This window comes from Ovis canadensis, chromosome 15 (genome assembly GCF_042477335.2).
Source record: "Ovis canadensis isolate MfBH-ARS-UI-01 breed Bighorn chromosome 15, ARS-UI_OviCan_v2, whole genome shotgun sequence".
Classification (NCBI taxonomy): domain Eukaryota; kingdom Metazoa; phylum Chordata; class Mammalia; order Artiodactyla; family Bovidae; genus Ovis; species Ovis canadensis.
This window is the reverse complement of record NC_091259.1, coordinates 91,002,962-91,015,348: the sequence shown is the minus strand read 5'-3', so window position 1 is coordinate 91,015,348 and position 12,387 is coordinate 91,002,962. Positions and strand designations below refer to the sequence as shown.

At 59.0% G+C, this 12,387-nt stretch overlaps 1 protein-coding gene across 1 annotated transcript in view; it reads right to left on the bottom strand.

Annotated features, from left to right (window-relative positions):
* The window catches only part of LOC138420937 (beta-galactosidase-1-like protein 2), a 40,700-nt gene that overhangs the window by 23,405 nt on the left and 4,908 nt on the right, over positions 1–12,387 (bottom strand). Inside the window, exons 2-5 of the mRNA XM_069554642.1 lie at positions 6,180–6,377; positions 4,889–4,957; positions 4,476–4,571; positions 2,312–2,420 (exon numbers count right to left, since the gene is read on the bottom strand). Coding sequence (XP_069410743.1) covers positions 2,312–2,420; positions 4,476–4,571; positions 4,889–4,957; positions 6,180–6,377 — 472 coding nt within the window. The remainder of the gene's footprint in view (positions 1–2,311; positions 2,421–4,475; positions 4,572–4,888; positions 4,958–6,179; positions 6,378–12,387) is intronic.

Below are 12,387 nucleotides of genomic sequence, written 5' to 3'. Positions count from 1 at the left end.
CAATGGAGTAGAATAGAGAGCTCAGAGATGGACTCACACATGTGGTCAAAGGATTTTCTCCAAGGGTGGCAAAACCTATTCAATGGGGAAAGGACAGTCATTTTTTTTTCAACAGATCATGGCAAGAAAGCCGGATACGCACGTGCAGAAAATAAAGCTGGGCCCTCAGCTCATGCACACCAGCTGAAACCCTGACTCCGAGGAGGCCGCAGACCGGAGCGGAGAGCAACACCATAAACCTCTCAGAAGGCAACACAGGGGAGAGGCCACGGAACCAGGGTCGGCAACGAGTTAGCTAAAGCAGAGGCACCACAGGGAAAGGCAAGGTGTGCTGGACTCGCCAGTGAGCACCCTCAGCGGCAGAAGACAGTCACAAGTCATGCATTTGACAAGATACTGGACCCACCAGTGAGCACCCTCAGCGGGAGAAGACAGTCACAAGTCATGCATTTCATGAGATACTGGACCCACCAGTGAGCACCCTCAGCGGGAGAAGACAGTCACAAGTCATGCATTTCATGAGATACTGGACCCACCAGTGAGCACCCTCAGTGGGAGAAGACAGTCACAAGTCATGCATTTGACAAGATACTGGACTTGCCGGTGAGCACCCTCAGCGGGAGAAGACAGTCACAAGTCATGCATTTCATGAGATACTGGACCCACCGGTGAGAACCCTCAGAGGGAGAAGACAGTCACAAGTCATGCATTTGACAAGATACTGGACTTGCCGGTGAGCACCCTCAGAGCGGGAGAAGATATTTACAAGGCATACATTTGATGAGATACTGGACCCACCAGTGAGCACCCTCAGAGGGAGAAGACAGTCACAAGTCGTACATTTGATAAGACACTGAGAGATACTGAAGAAAGAACTCCTACAACCACAAAAACACACAGACCAATTAAAAAATGGGCAAAGAACTGGAATAAACATTTCTCAAGGAAGATATATAAATGGCCAGTCAGGACATGAAAAAATACTCCACGTCACTAATTACTAAGTAATTCAAATGAAAACCACAGTGAGATACCACTTTACATCTATTAGGATGGCTTTTATGAAACAGAGAGAAAACAGCAACTGTGGGCCAGGGTGTCACGAAATCAGAATTCTGTGCACTGTCCATGAGGGTGTAAACTGTCATCGAACAGTTAACTTTCCCTCAGAAGCTTAAGCACAGAAAGACCATGTGACCCAGCAATACTACTTCCGGTGTATATCCAAAGGAAGCGAAAACGGACCCAAACAGACACCTGCGCCCCTGGAGGAGGGCACGGCACCCACTCCAGTATTCTTGCCTAGAGAATCCCCATGGACAGAGGAGCCTGGCGGGCAACTGTCCATGGTGTCGCAAGGAGTCGGACACGGCTAAGCACCTAAGCACAGCACCCAGAAAAAACTGTCCTGGATTAGGTATGACCTTTCCGTGCTTAAGAAGGATTCTGGGTCACATCCCAGCACAGCCACCCCTACCTCTGCTGCCCACCCTACGACAGCTTACTGAATTGTCTTGGCAAAGCCATCTTCCTTGCAAAAATCTAGACTAAGAATTTTCGTAGCTTCTTGCTTCTTTCATGACTGAGGCTGCCAGATTTAGTAAGTAAAAATACAAGACATCCAGTTATAATGCTTGAATTTACAACAAATAATTTTTAAATAAGCAATGAATTTTTTAATGTAACTGTCCCATGCAATATTCAGGACATATGTACACTTAAAAAATGTATTTCTTGTTTATCCGAAGTTCACATGTAGCGGGGGTATCCTGTGTTTTATTTGCCCACCCTACATAGGACCAACAGTTCCTTTGATCTGTGTGCTGTGAATATCCCAAACCACTGACTCACTGCTGTTTTTATCAGTGAACTAATTTTTCAACTATGCTAATTCTCAGCGTCACACTTCTTGCTTTTACAGAAGCAAGAGTTTATTTGCATTCCTGCTTCTTCATTGCTTCCAATTATTAGATGCCACGTTCAGACACTTTCTCGCCCAAATTCATCTTAAGACGTCCGTTTTGAATGATAAACCCGCACCGCGCAGCGCCCTTTTGGGAGCCGAGGGATGGACTCAGGACGCCATCAGCGGAGACTATAAGGAAAAGGCCCCCTCCTCACAGGCAAGGGGCTGTCCCAGGGGCGTCTCTCCAGCGGAGCTGGGCCCTGCACTGCCGGGCAGCGCGGCACCAGGCAGGCCGCCGCGGAGGAGGGTGGCGGCCTCGGGAAGCGCCTTGAGCCGCGCTGAGAGCCTGACCGGGCTGCGGCACCGGTGGGGGGCGCGGAGGGCAGGCCCAGTCTGCCCTTTTACCTGGAGCGGCACCACCCTGAGCATCAGGTGGTCAAAATAAAGGTCCACTGCTTCCGTGAAGCCCTTGTAAGTTGTTCTCAGCCTCATGTCAGGGTCTCGGAGTAACCAGCTTGAATGAAAAAGGGAGGGTGATTAGTTTCACCGTCTGGGGGGTTGCTCTGAGCAGATGATGGCTGAAAGGGAGCAGCTTCAGGGAGCCCAGGGGTGACCCTGAAGGCCAGTCAGGATGCAGGGCAGAGGCTGGCACGGCCAGACCCGCCAGGATGCAGGGCAGACGCTGGCACGGGCCAGAACCTGCTTTCTCCCCGAGGACCCAGCACCGCTGGCCATTCTAGTTCTGAGTCAGGGCCAGGGGTCTGGCCGCCAGTCAGAGGGACCAGAGCTTTCCAGTGAAGCCAAGGCCCGTGGGTCTCAGGACTTTACACAGCATCTCATCAGAGAGGGGTGAAGAGAAAGGGGTCAGGGATCCCTGGGGCTGGAGGACACAGGGGTCGCCTTCTGCTGTCAGCACAAAACGCAATCCTGGGGGCCAAGAGGAGGGGTCTGGCCTCCCCTCTCTGGTCCAGCTGCTCCCCATCCGCGCAGGAGGGAGGTGTTGGGGGGGAGGGGGGAGAGGGGCAGGGAGAGGGGGGAGGGGGGCAGGGAGAGGGGGAGAGGAGGATGGGGAGGGGACGCTCGAGACAAAGAAGGTTAACCCTGCCCTGGGCTGAAGGGGGAGGGGTGGGGGAGGGGAGGGTGGGGGAGTGGGGGAAGGGTGGGGTGGGGGGGGAGGGGAAGATGGGGAGGGAGGAGGGGGAGAGGGAGGGGGAGCTGGAGACAGAGAAGGCTAACCCTGCCCTGGCCCGCCCGTGGTGTCCACCCCACAGGTAAGCACGGCGCGCCACTTCCAGAACTGCAGCTAAGCTGTTTTCCTTCTCATACAGACTCTGAAGAACGTTTATGTTTTCCTGCAAAAGGCCCCAGCGCTTCTCCCATCCTGGTCCAGAAAGAACTGAACAGGCTGAGAAAGCCATCACCGGGTCAGGTCACTGGTTGACCGTGGAGGGATGGCCCCCTGGGGCCGTCGCCCGAGTCGTCTCAGGCCCCCGCTGGGACTCTGTTTGCAGCACGCCCAGCTCCGCCTCCTGGGATTGCCCGCCCAGGACCTGAGAGAGGGTGCGGGGCAGCCTGAGAGCTTCACAGCTCAGACTTAATCAGGGCCGCGCTGACACAGGGTTTCTAACCCACAGGGAGGGGGGACGAGGCTGCTCTGGCTGTGTGAGCCTCGGGGCCCCTCGCCGAGCTGAAGGCCCAGCGACAGAAGGGGTCTGGGCAGTGGGGCAGGCCCGGTCACCCTGGAGATGAGAGTGAGGCCTTTGCAGAGCAGAAGGTGGCACAAGGGACCAGCCCGCTCCCCTCTCAGGGGTGGACCCGGGAGAGGGAGCTAGCAGCTCAAGCTGGAGCACAGACCTGTCAACAGGAAACCCTTCTGCTGGAATATTACCAGTGGTAGTGACACCTGGCACCAGGGCTGGCCTGGCTCCAGGTAATCCTGCCCGACTCCTGAGCCAACCACAGGCACGGTTCTGACTCCTCTGGAGACCCCATCCCAAGACAGCTCATCAGGGCCTGAGATCTGAAGGCGGAAGATGAAGCTGAAACTGCGTGTCTCTCCTCTACATCATCAAAATCCTCACCCTTAAAAAAATGCTTCATAGCACATCTAAGGAACAGGAGGGTGGGTTTGACTTCCATTTTTCAGAAAGTGAGGCCTGTCTGGAGCAGGCAGGACCGGACTGAGGCCGAGCCCCACAGCAGAGCCCGGAGCCTGAGAACGGCTGCCCGCGCCTGCAGCATGGAGCCACATGGAATCTGACAGGCAGCAACTGTGACGTCACTGACGAGGCTGCCCTTTGGGGGCCACTTATCCTGAAAAAGAACCTCAGCACAGGGTGAAACGTACATGCAGGCAGCAACATCAGCCCGCGGGGTGCTCAGCACTCACACAAGCACACAGGGTGCCCCCAGCCATGGCCGAGGCCTGGCCCCGCTCACCCGGGCAGGCCCCCGAGGCCCACCTTGCTGGGGCGCCCCCGGCCCCGCTCACCCGGGCAGGCCCCCAAGGCCCATCTCGCTGCAGACGTAGGGGCGCCCCCGGCCACAGCTCCTGGCCAGCCCCGCTCACCTGGGCAGGCCCCCGAGGTCCATCTCGCCGCAGATGTAGGGGCCTGGACGCAGGATCACCCACAGCCCCACCTCTGCCGCCAGCAGGATGAAGGCCCTGGGGGGTCGGGGTCACCCACTCTCAGGACTCGGAGCCCGGGGGAACACGGCCCTGCGCCCTCTCCCCTCACCTGCCCGGCCCTCCCCGGGGGTCACCGCTGAGCCCACAACCTGGGACGTCGGCCCAGCCACTCTGGGGAGGGGCCACGGGGCTGGGCTCGGGGGGGGGGGGGCAGGCCCGGCCCAGGGGTGGCGGGGTCACGATGAAGGGCATGGGGCCAGCACAGGCTCCCCCCGCAGCCCCCTCTGCCCAAATGCCCATGGGTCCCCGCCCCTCAGACCCCGGGCCCCGCCCGGCCAGGTCACAGAACCTACTCCAGGTCCAGGTTCCCGGAGAAGTCGAACGTGCCTCTCTCCGGCTCGTGGAGGTTCCACGGGACGTAGCTGTGGCAGGGGAGAGGGTGACGGGCATGAGGCCCCCAGTGGTTCTCCACTTTGTCTCCCAGACCAGCACCTCTGTCCCTAAAACCCTCGTGACGGCTGAAGGCTGATTTCTCAGGTACGCCATCTGAGCGGGCGTCAGGGCTGGAATGGAGAAAAACTGGAGAGATCGGGAGCTCTCAGAAGCAGGGCAAGCCCTCCCCCCACCCCACCCCCCAACCCCAGAGAAGGGCAGAGGGCCAGGAGATGCGGGGGCATCCCTCCCTCCCCCTTCTCCATCATCCTGTCTCTTCACCAGAGAAAGAAGTAACTTTATGGGCAAAGCAGTTAAAAGCGAGGCAGGCTAGGACCTGGAACCCTTGCCGAGGTGCCTGCACCTGGACAGACACAAAATACAGAGAAACTCTGAGAGACTCAGCACAACTGCAAACCCACGGGGCAAAGTGCGGCCGAGACACAGAGACCCAGAACCCGGCTGCCATTTCCAAGGTGCCGGGGCGAGAGCAGGGTCCGCGCAGGACCCTCCAAGCAGCATCACCTAGTGGGGGGCCACCTCATCCCCAGACCCGCCCCACCCCTGGGAGGAGCCCCTGTTCCTGCCCTTGCTCCCCCAGGCACACCCTCTCTGCGACCCTCCTCTGGCCTCTGGTCAGTGCCCATCGATGAGAGTCCTGGAACCCTGGTCGGCAACAAAAGTAGGGTAAAAAGCAGCCCTACTCATCAGCACCACTCTAATGCAGTACTTAGAGTCCCAAACCCTGTCACAGACGGAGGTTCTTACCCTAAAAAGAAGTTCCTTTAAGGGGCTGCCTCTGAGTCCCGGGTGCCCCTCTCCTGGACGCCACCCACACCAGCCTCGGGGGAAGGTCCCCGATTGCAAAGATGAACAGGTGGCCAGGGCTCCTCCCCCTTAGACCCACGCGGGGGCCGGGCTCCTCCCCCTTAGACCCACGGGGGAGCAGGCTGCTCCCTCTTAGACCCACGCGGGGGCCGGGCTGCTCCCCCTTAGACCCACGGGGGAGCAGGCTGCTCCCTCTTAAACCCACGCGGGGGCCGGGCTGCTCCCCCTTAGACCCACGGGGGAGCAGGCTCCTCCCCCTTAGACCCACGCGGGGGCCGGGTTTCTCCCCCTTAGACCCACGCGGGGGCCGGGCTGCTCCCCCTTAGACGAGCCGGGCCAGGTGAGGGGCGCCGGGTGCGGGCGCGGGGCGCGGGGCCTGCTCACGTGGTTAGCGTGTTGAGGCCGCAGGCCCGCAGCTTCAGGAGCCGGTCCCTCCAGTAGGCCCGGGGCACCCGGAAGTAGTGGACGGAGCCCCCGAAGATCCAGAAGGCCGAGTTCTCCAGCTTGAAGTTCTGGCCGTCGGCCTGCAGCCCCAGGTGCCGGCGCCGCCACAACGAAGCGCCGAGGCCACTCCAGTCCAGCCTGCGGGAGACAGGGCCTCAGAGCCGGCCCACCAGCTGGGCTCGGGGGGTGTGGGCAGCTGGGCCCCCGCCTCCGCCTCCAGCCCCCGGACGGCGCCCGACGCTAGACTCGAGGCCGCCACGCAGCACACACGCCTAGCAGCGCTCACACGCAGCCAGCGAGGAACAGACAAGCCGGCCTTCAACACGGGGCTGCGCTCAGAAGGGAGGTCAGGGTGCACGCCGGCAGGGGTCTAAGGGCGGAGAAGCTGCCTTTCGGTGCTGGGACCGAGAGGACTCGGGGGCGGACTTGGCTTCCTACAGCAGCCACCAGACATCAAAGCAGCAGCTACTTGGCACAGTACCTCGGGGTCACCTCAAGGTCACAGCCCCCGGGCTGGCGGTGCAGATACCTGGAGAGAGGGACCAGTTAGGAACAGCGTCTGCTCAGGGACCGAGCATCCAAGGCTCACGTTCCTGAGGACCGGGTGTGGCCTAGGGGCGTCTGGACGGGGCGTGCCCCCAGGGGGCTGCCAGGAAGGTGAAGTGAAGTGAAGTGAAGTCGCTCGGTCGTGTCCAACTCTTTGCGACCCTGTGGACTGTAGCTCACCAAGCTCCTCCGTCCATGGGATTCTCCAGGCAAGAATACTGGAGTGGGTTGCCATTTCCTTCTCCAGGGGATCTTCCCGACCCAGGGGTTGAACCTGGGAACCTGGGCCTCCCGCATTAGGGGCAGACGCTTTAACCTCTGAGTCATCATGGAAGCTGGAGTCGGAGGGCTGCCGGGGCGGGGAGGGGGCCCTCACGCGACACAGAACCCCCACCATCTCCCCTCCAGCCCGTTCTGGGAGGAGGGGAGCGGTCAGGGCTGCCTTGGCCCTGCTTTGAAAAGGCCCCTAGGCGTCTGTGGTCTTTCCATTTATCTTCAAACAGAAGCTAAACTCAAACACAGGTTGGAAGAGGCACGTGAGAGCCAGCCTTGGCTGAGGCACAGTCTTGCCCGACCAAGCCTCACCGGCCACAGGCCACCTCTCCCCCCGCCTCCACGCCACGGGCTCAGGTCTGGCCGGCCACGGGACAGGCAGTGTGGACGGACTGCCGCAGCCCGCACTCCCCAGCTGGTCCCACACCTGGTCTTTGCTGAGCCCGGGGCGGAAACGGAGATGTCTCCCCCTCAATGGCAGTGACTGCACGTCTGCTGAAGCGAGACACGAGAGGCAGGGGCAGGGACAGCCACTGTGGAGAGCAGTCTGGAGAGCCCTTTGAAATCTAAAACCAGAGCTATCGTGTGATCTGGCAACCGCACTCCTGGGCGTGTATCTGCAGTACCGTGATTCCTTACCAGCTGAGCCACAAGGGAAGCCCAGCAACACGGGAGTGGGCAACCTCTCCCTTCTCCAGCGGATCTTCCCGACCCAGGGATCGAACCGGGGTCTTCTGCACTGCAGGCAGATTCTCTGCCAGCTGAACTATCACGGAAGCCCTATAATTCAGAAAGACACATGCACCCCTACGTTCATCGCAGCACTGTTTACCACAGCCAGGACGTGGAAGCCACCTAGGTGCCCATCGGCAGGCGAATGGATGAAGACGTTGTACGAAGGGATATTACTTGGCCACAAAAAGAGCAAAATAAAGCCATTTGCAGCCACACAGATGGGCCTGGAGAGTTCGTACTGAGTGACGGAAACCAAAGACAGATGTAGGACAATGCTTACAAGGCAGAACCTAAACAGAGCGGACAGATGAACTTACAAAATAGAACTGAAATCACGGATGGAAAGAAACACAGAGTTACGCTCACTAGGGGATGGGGCAGGAACACACTTGGAGACTGTGAAACGGTCACCCCTGGGTAACTGTAAACCTACCAGTGGCTTCCTTCTCCAAAAAGTTCCACGTTCTGAGTGACTTAAAGTGAAATTTCAAAATACAGTTCTCCCAAATGGCCACCTGCATGGGGATGTGGAAACAAGGGCAGTATCTTTGAGAGGAGTCTGGATGTGAGCCCTGGCCCTCCCCTGGGTACTGCCGTCACGGAGGGCTGGGGGCCCTGGCTCCGTGGCACGGCCCTGCCCCAGCACCTGGGGCTGTCACCTGTCTCAGCTGCTCACAAGGGCTGCATGAGGGGCGGACACCAGGGAAGTACAGCGAAAGAGCCTGTGACAAGGCGGCCCTCACGAGCCGCAAAGCATGCTGTCCTGTGAGGCGCGCAGGGAGGGCTTAACAACACGGCTTGCTAAAGACATATCTTACAAGCGACAAAAGCATCTTCTCACTGTTTGAAATCAATTCATTTTAACATGCTTTGCAAATAGAATAGCTTCAGTGGGTTTTCTGTGTCCCTAGTATGAACAATCCCAACCTTCCCCATTTAATTCAGCTGCTGCTGCTGCTGCTGCTAAGTCGCTTCAGTTGTGTCTGACTCTGTGCGACCCGATAGGCAGCAGCCCATCAGGTTCCCCGGTCCCTGGGATTCTCCAGGCAAGAACACTGGAGTGGCTTGCCATTTCCTTCTCCAATGCATGAAAAGCGAAAGTGAAGTCACTCAGTCGTGTCCAACTCTTCGAGACCCCATGGACTGCAGCCTACCTGGCTCCTCCGTCCATGGGATTTTCCAGGCAAGAGTACCGGAGTGGGATGCCATCGCCTTCTCCGTTTAAGTCAGCGTTTCACTATATTTGCGTGCTGGACGTTGTACCGAACCATCTTATTTCAGTTGTCAATTTCATGGTGAAAGCACTGTCCCCTGGGCTGCTGTCCGAAGCCAAGGGTCTGCAAACGCCAGACTCCACCCGGTCCACCTCGTGCCTGCATGCAGTCTGCCAGCTGAGAACGGTTTTCACATTTGTAAATGGTTGGAAAAAATCAAAAGATGACTACTTAGGGATATAAAACAGTTGTATTGAACTTGACATTTCAACATCCATAAATTTACTGATAACCCACCACCCGTCTACGCACAGTCTGTGCTGCTCAGGGCTCAGTGACTCCATGATGGCAGACAGCAGGGTCCTCAAACCTGGACACAGTCTCCACCCGGGCCTGGCAGGACCCTGACCACCCGCCCTGGAGCGTGAGCCCCGGCACGGCACAAGGAGGCCTGTGCGCTCCCTGGCCACCCCAGACCGCCCCCCGCCCCCGCCTGGCTCCGCGCCAGCTCCTGCTGCTCGCGGGAGGCCTCCAGCTCACCCACGGCCGAGCGCGGTCTCCCCATGTTCTGACCACATCCTCCCCAGAGAACACGCTCTGCCTTCCTTCACGCCTCGTGGTGCACATGCTCCCGTGGCCTTAAGCTTCACCCGACCGCCCCGCACTCATCCAGGCGAGGACGCGCAGAGCTGCGTGCGGATCCTCTGCTTCACAACAGGCACGCTGACCACTGACCGTCCAGAGGTGCACACACACACAGACACACAGACACACACACACAGACACACACACACACAGACACACACACACACAGACACACACACACACAGACACATAGGCACTCTGACCACTGATTGTCCAGCGGTGCACACACACACAGAGACACACACACACACAGAGACACACACACACAGACACGCGGGCACACTGATCACTGACCGTCCAGAGGTGCACACACACACACAGACACACACACACAGACACACACACAGAGACACACACAGACACACACACAGAGACAAACGGGCACACTGATTGTCCAGCAGTGCACACACACACACCACACACACACACACACACACAGGTACATTGATCACTGTCCAGTGGTGCACACACACACCACACACAGAGACACACACAGAGACACACACACACAGACACACACACACACAGAGACACACACACACAGGGACACACGGGCACACTGACCACTGACCATCCCGCAGTGCACACACCACACACACACACACACACACACACCACTGAGCGATCATTCCACCCGGGAACAATCCCTGATCACTGGCCAGAACTTCAACAGAAAGCTCCTGGGAGTTCCCCAAGTCACTGACATAACTTCTGTTCACAACCCCATCTCCCCAGAAGCTGTGAGGGCCTCCCCCACTCAGCAGTGCAGGGGTCCAGGTGGGGTGGAGATGGCTCTCTGTGACTCCTTGTCCCAACACAGTCCCGGCAGAAACACACACTCCATGGTCTGTGCGCCAGTGGATGACAAGTCACTGGGCACCTCTGTCTCCAGGAGTGCCCTTCCCCTGCAGGCCCTACACCTGGAGCTCATGAGAAACGCAGACACGCAGGCCCTACTGGGACCTACTGAGCCCGAGTCTGCACTGTGCCCATGCCCCAGGGTAGATCTGAGAGCAGCCTGCAGCTTATCCTCTGATACACGTCTGCAGAGCCTCCTCCAGGGTGGGGCTTCTCCTTACCCATCTCTCTAGATCCTGTGATTTTGTAGATTAAAAAACCTTCCTCTTTGTGCTCATTAAGAGGGGTAAAATTAACACTGAAAACAGCAAAGCCACAGCTGCTATCGAAGGCCAGACACTGGAGAACTAGCTGCTTTGAGGACCTTCTGGTAGGTAACTAACGAGCCCTCAATACGCTAATAATGGGGATGGCTGCACCAGGAAAACGAGGGTGATAAACGCTGGGTTTCTCCACGGAACTCACTGTGAGAGAACGAGGCGATGCGTGCCAGAACCCCGTAAACAGCAATGTAAACAGTTATTAATTCAGACGACGGTCATCAGCGCTGCTGCTTGTGACGCTGATAACCACCTCTGGCCGCGCGGCTGACAAGCCACGACCGAGCAAGGCTCCAGGGCCTGTGCAGGGCCTTCTGACGGAGGCCTGTGAGCTCGGAGCCCACCAGCCCCAGGGAGCCCCTGCTTCCTGCTGCTTTCCCATGCGCAGTTCATTCCTGATGAAACTTTAAAAAAAATGTATTTATTTGGCTGCTCTGGGGCTTCGCAGTGGCACATGGGATCTTCAGTTTTCAACGTGGCATGCAGAATATTCAGTTGCCACAAGCGGGATCCAGTTCCCTGACCAGGGCTAGAACCTGGGCCCCTGCACTGAAGGCAGAGTCTCAGTCACCGGACCACCAGGGCCGAACGCTGATGACACGCTCCACGGAGGCCAGGGCTGCTGCCTCCCTTCCAGCAGGAGCTCCACCCACACTCTCTCCTGAATTCCGGTCGCCTCTCTGTTGTAGGATGAGCAGGCTTTTGGTCCCGGAATGACCTGGGCGGCTGGCCTGGGCCTTGACTGATGGCTACAGAGGGGCTCCTGGCAGAGGACACGGCGTCAGGACCCCTGGCAGGCCTCCCTGGGGCGGGGTGGGCTGGGGCAGGGGCCTGCCTGAGCCTTGCCTCGCTGCAGCTCGAGGGCCTGAGATGGGGCGCAGGCTACCCGTCCCTGAATATGGTCACACGTGCCGGCCAAGCGGAGGCGTCGGGGAAACGGACAGGTGTGCGGTGCCCGGCCGACCAGCTCCTCCTGAGAGATGAGCCCCGAAGTGCTCCCGGCTCTCAGAGAGGGAGATGGCTGATCCTACCACCTCCTTGAACGAGGCGGTGGGGATCGGTCTGAAACATCCCAACAGAGGCTGAGTGGGTCCCCGTGGGTGGGGCGGACACTGCACCAGCCTGGGGCTGAGCAGGGCGGGCACGGCCGCCTCCTCACCCTCTCTCCTCCGTACACATGTCCAGACCTGGACGGGCCAGCGCCCCAGGCCCAGGCTTAGAAGAGACGCCACGGTCAGTGCTGGGGCCTGCAGCCGGCAGGGCCAGGAAGGCTCACCCTGTGTCGGGCTGACAAGCGGACAAGCTGCACGTGAGCCGGGAGCCTGCGGGAACGGCCCTCCCACCCCCAGAGCGGGAGTCCCGGCTGTCCCGGCGGGAGGGAGTCCTCCTCCTCACGTAGCGACACCGGTGCCCACTCGGCGAGGCTCCGCTGACTCTGCATCCGGGGCTTCGCTCTACAGATGCTGGCCGTGAATGCACACCGCCGGTCCACGCGGCCCTGCCTAAATCTGTCACCCAGACGGACATGATGAAGACACCTCACCCTCGGGACTGAAA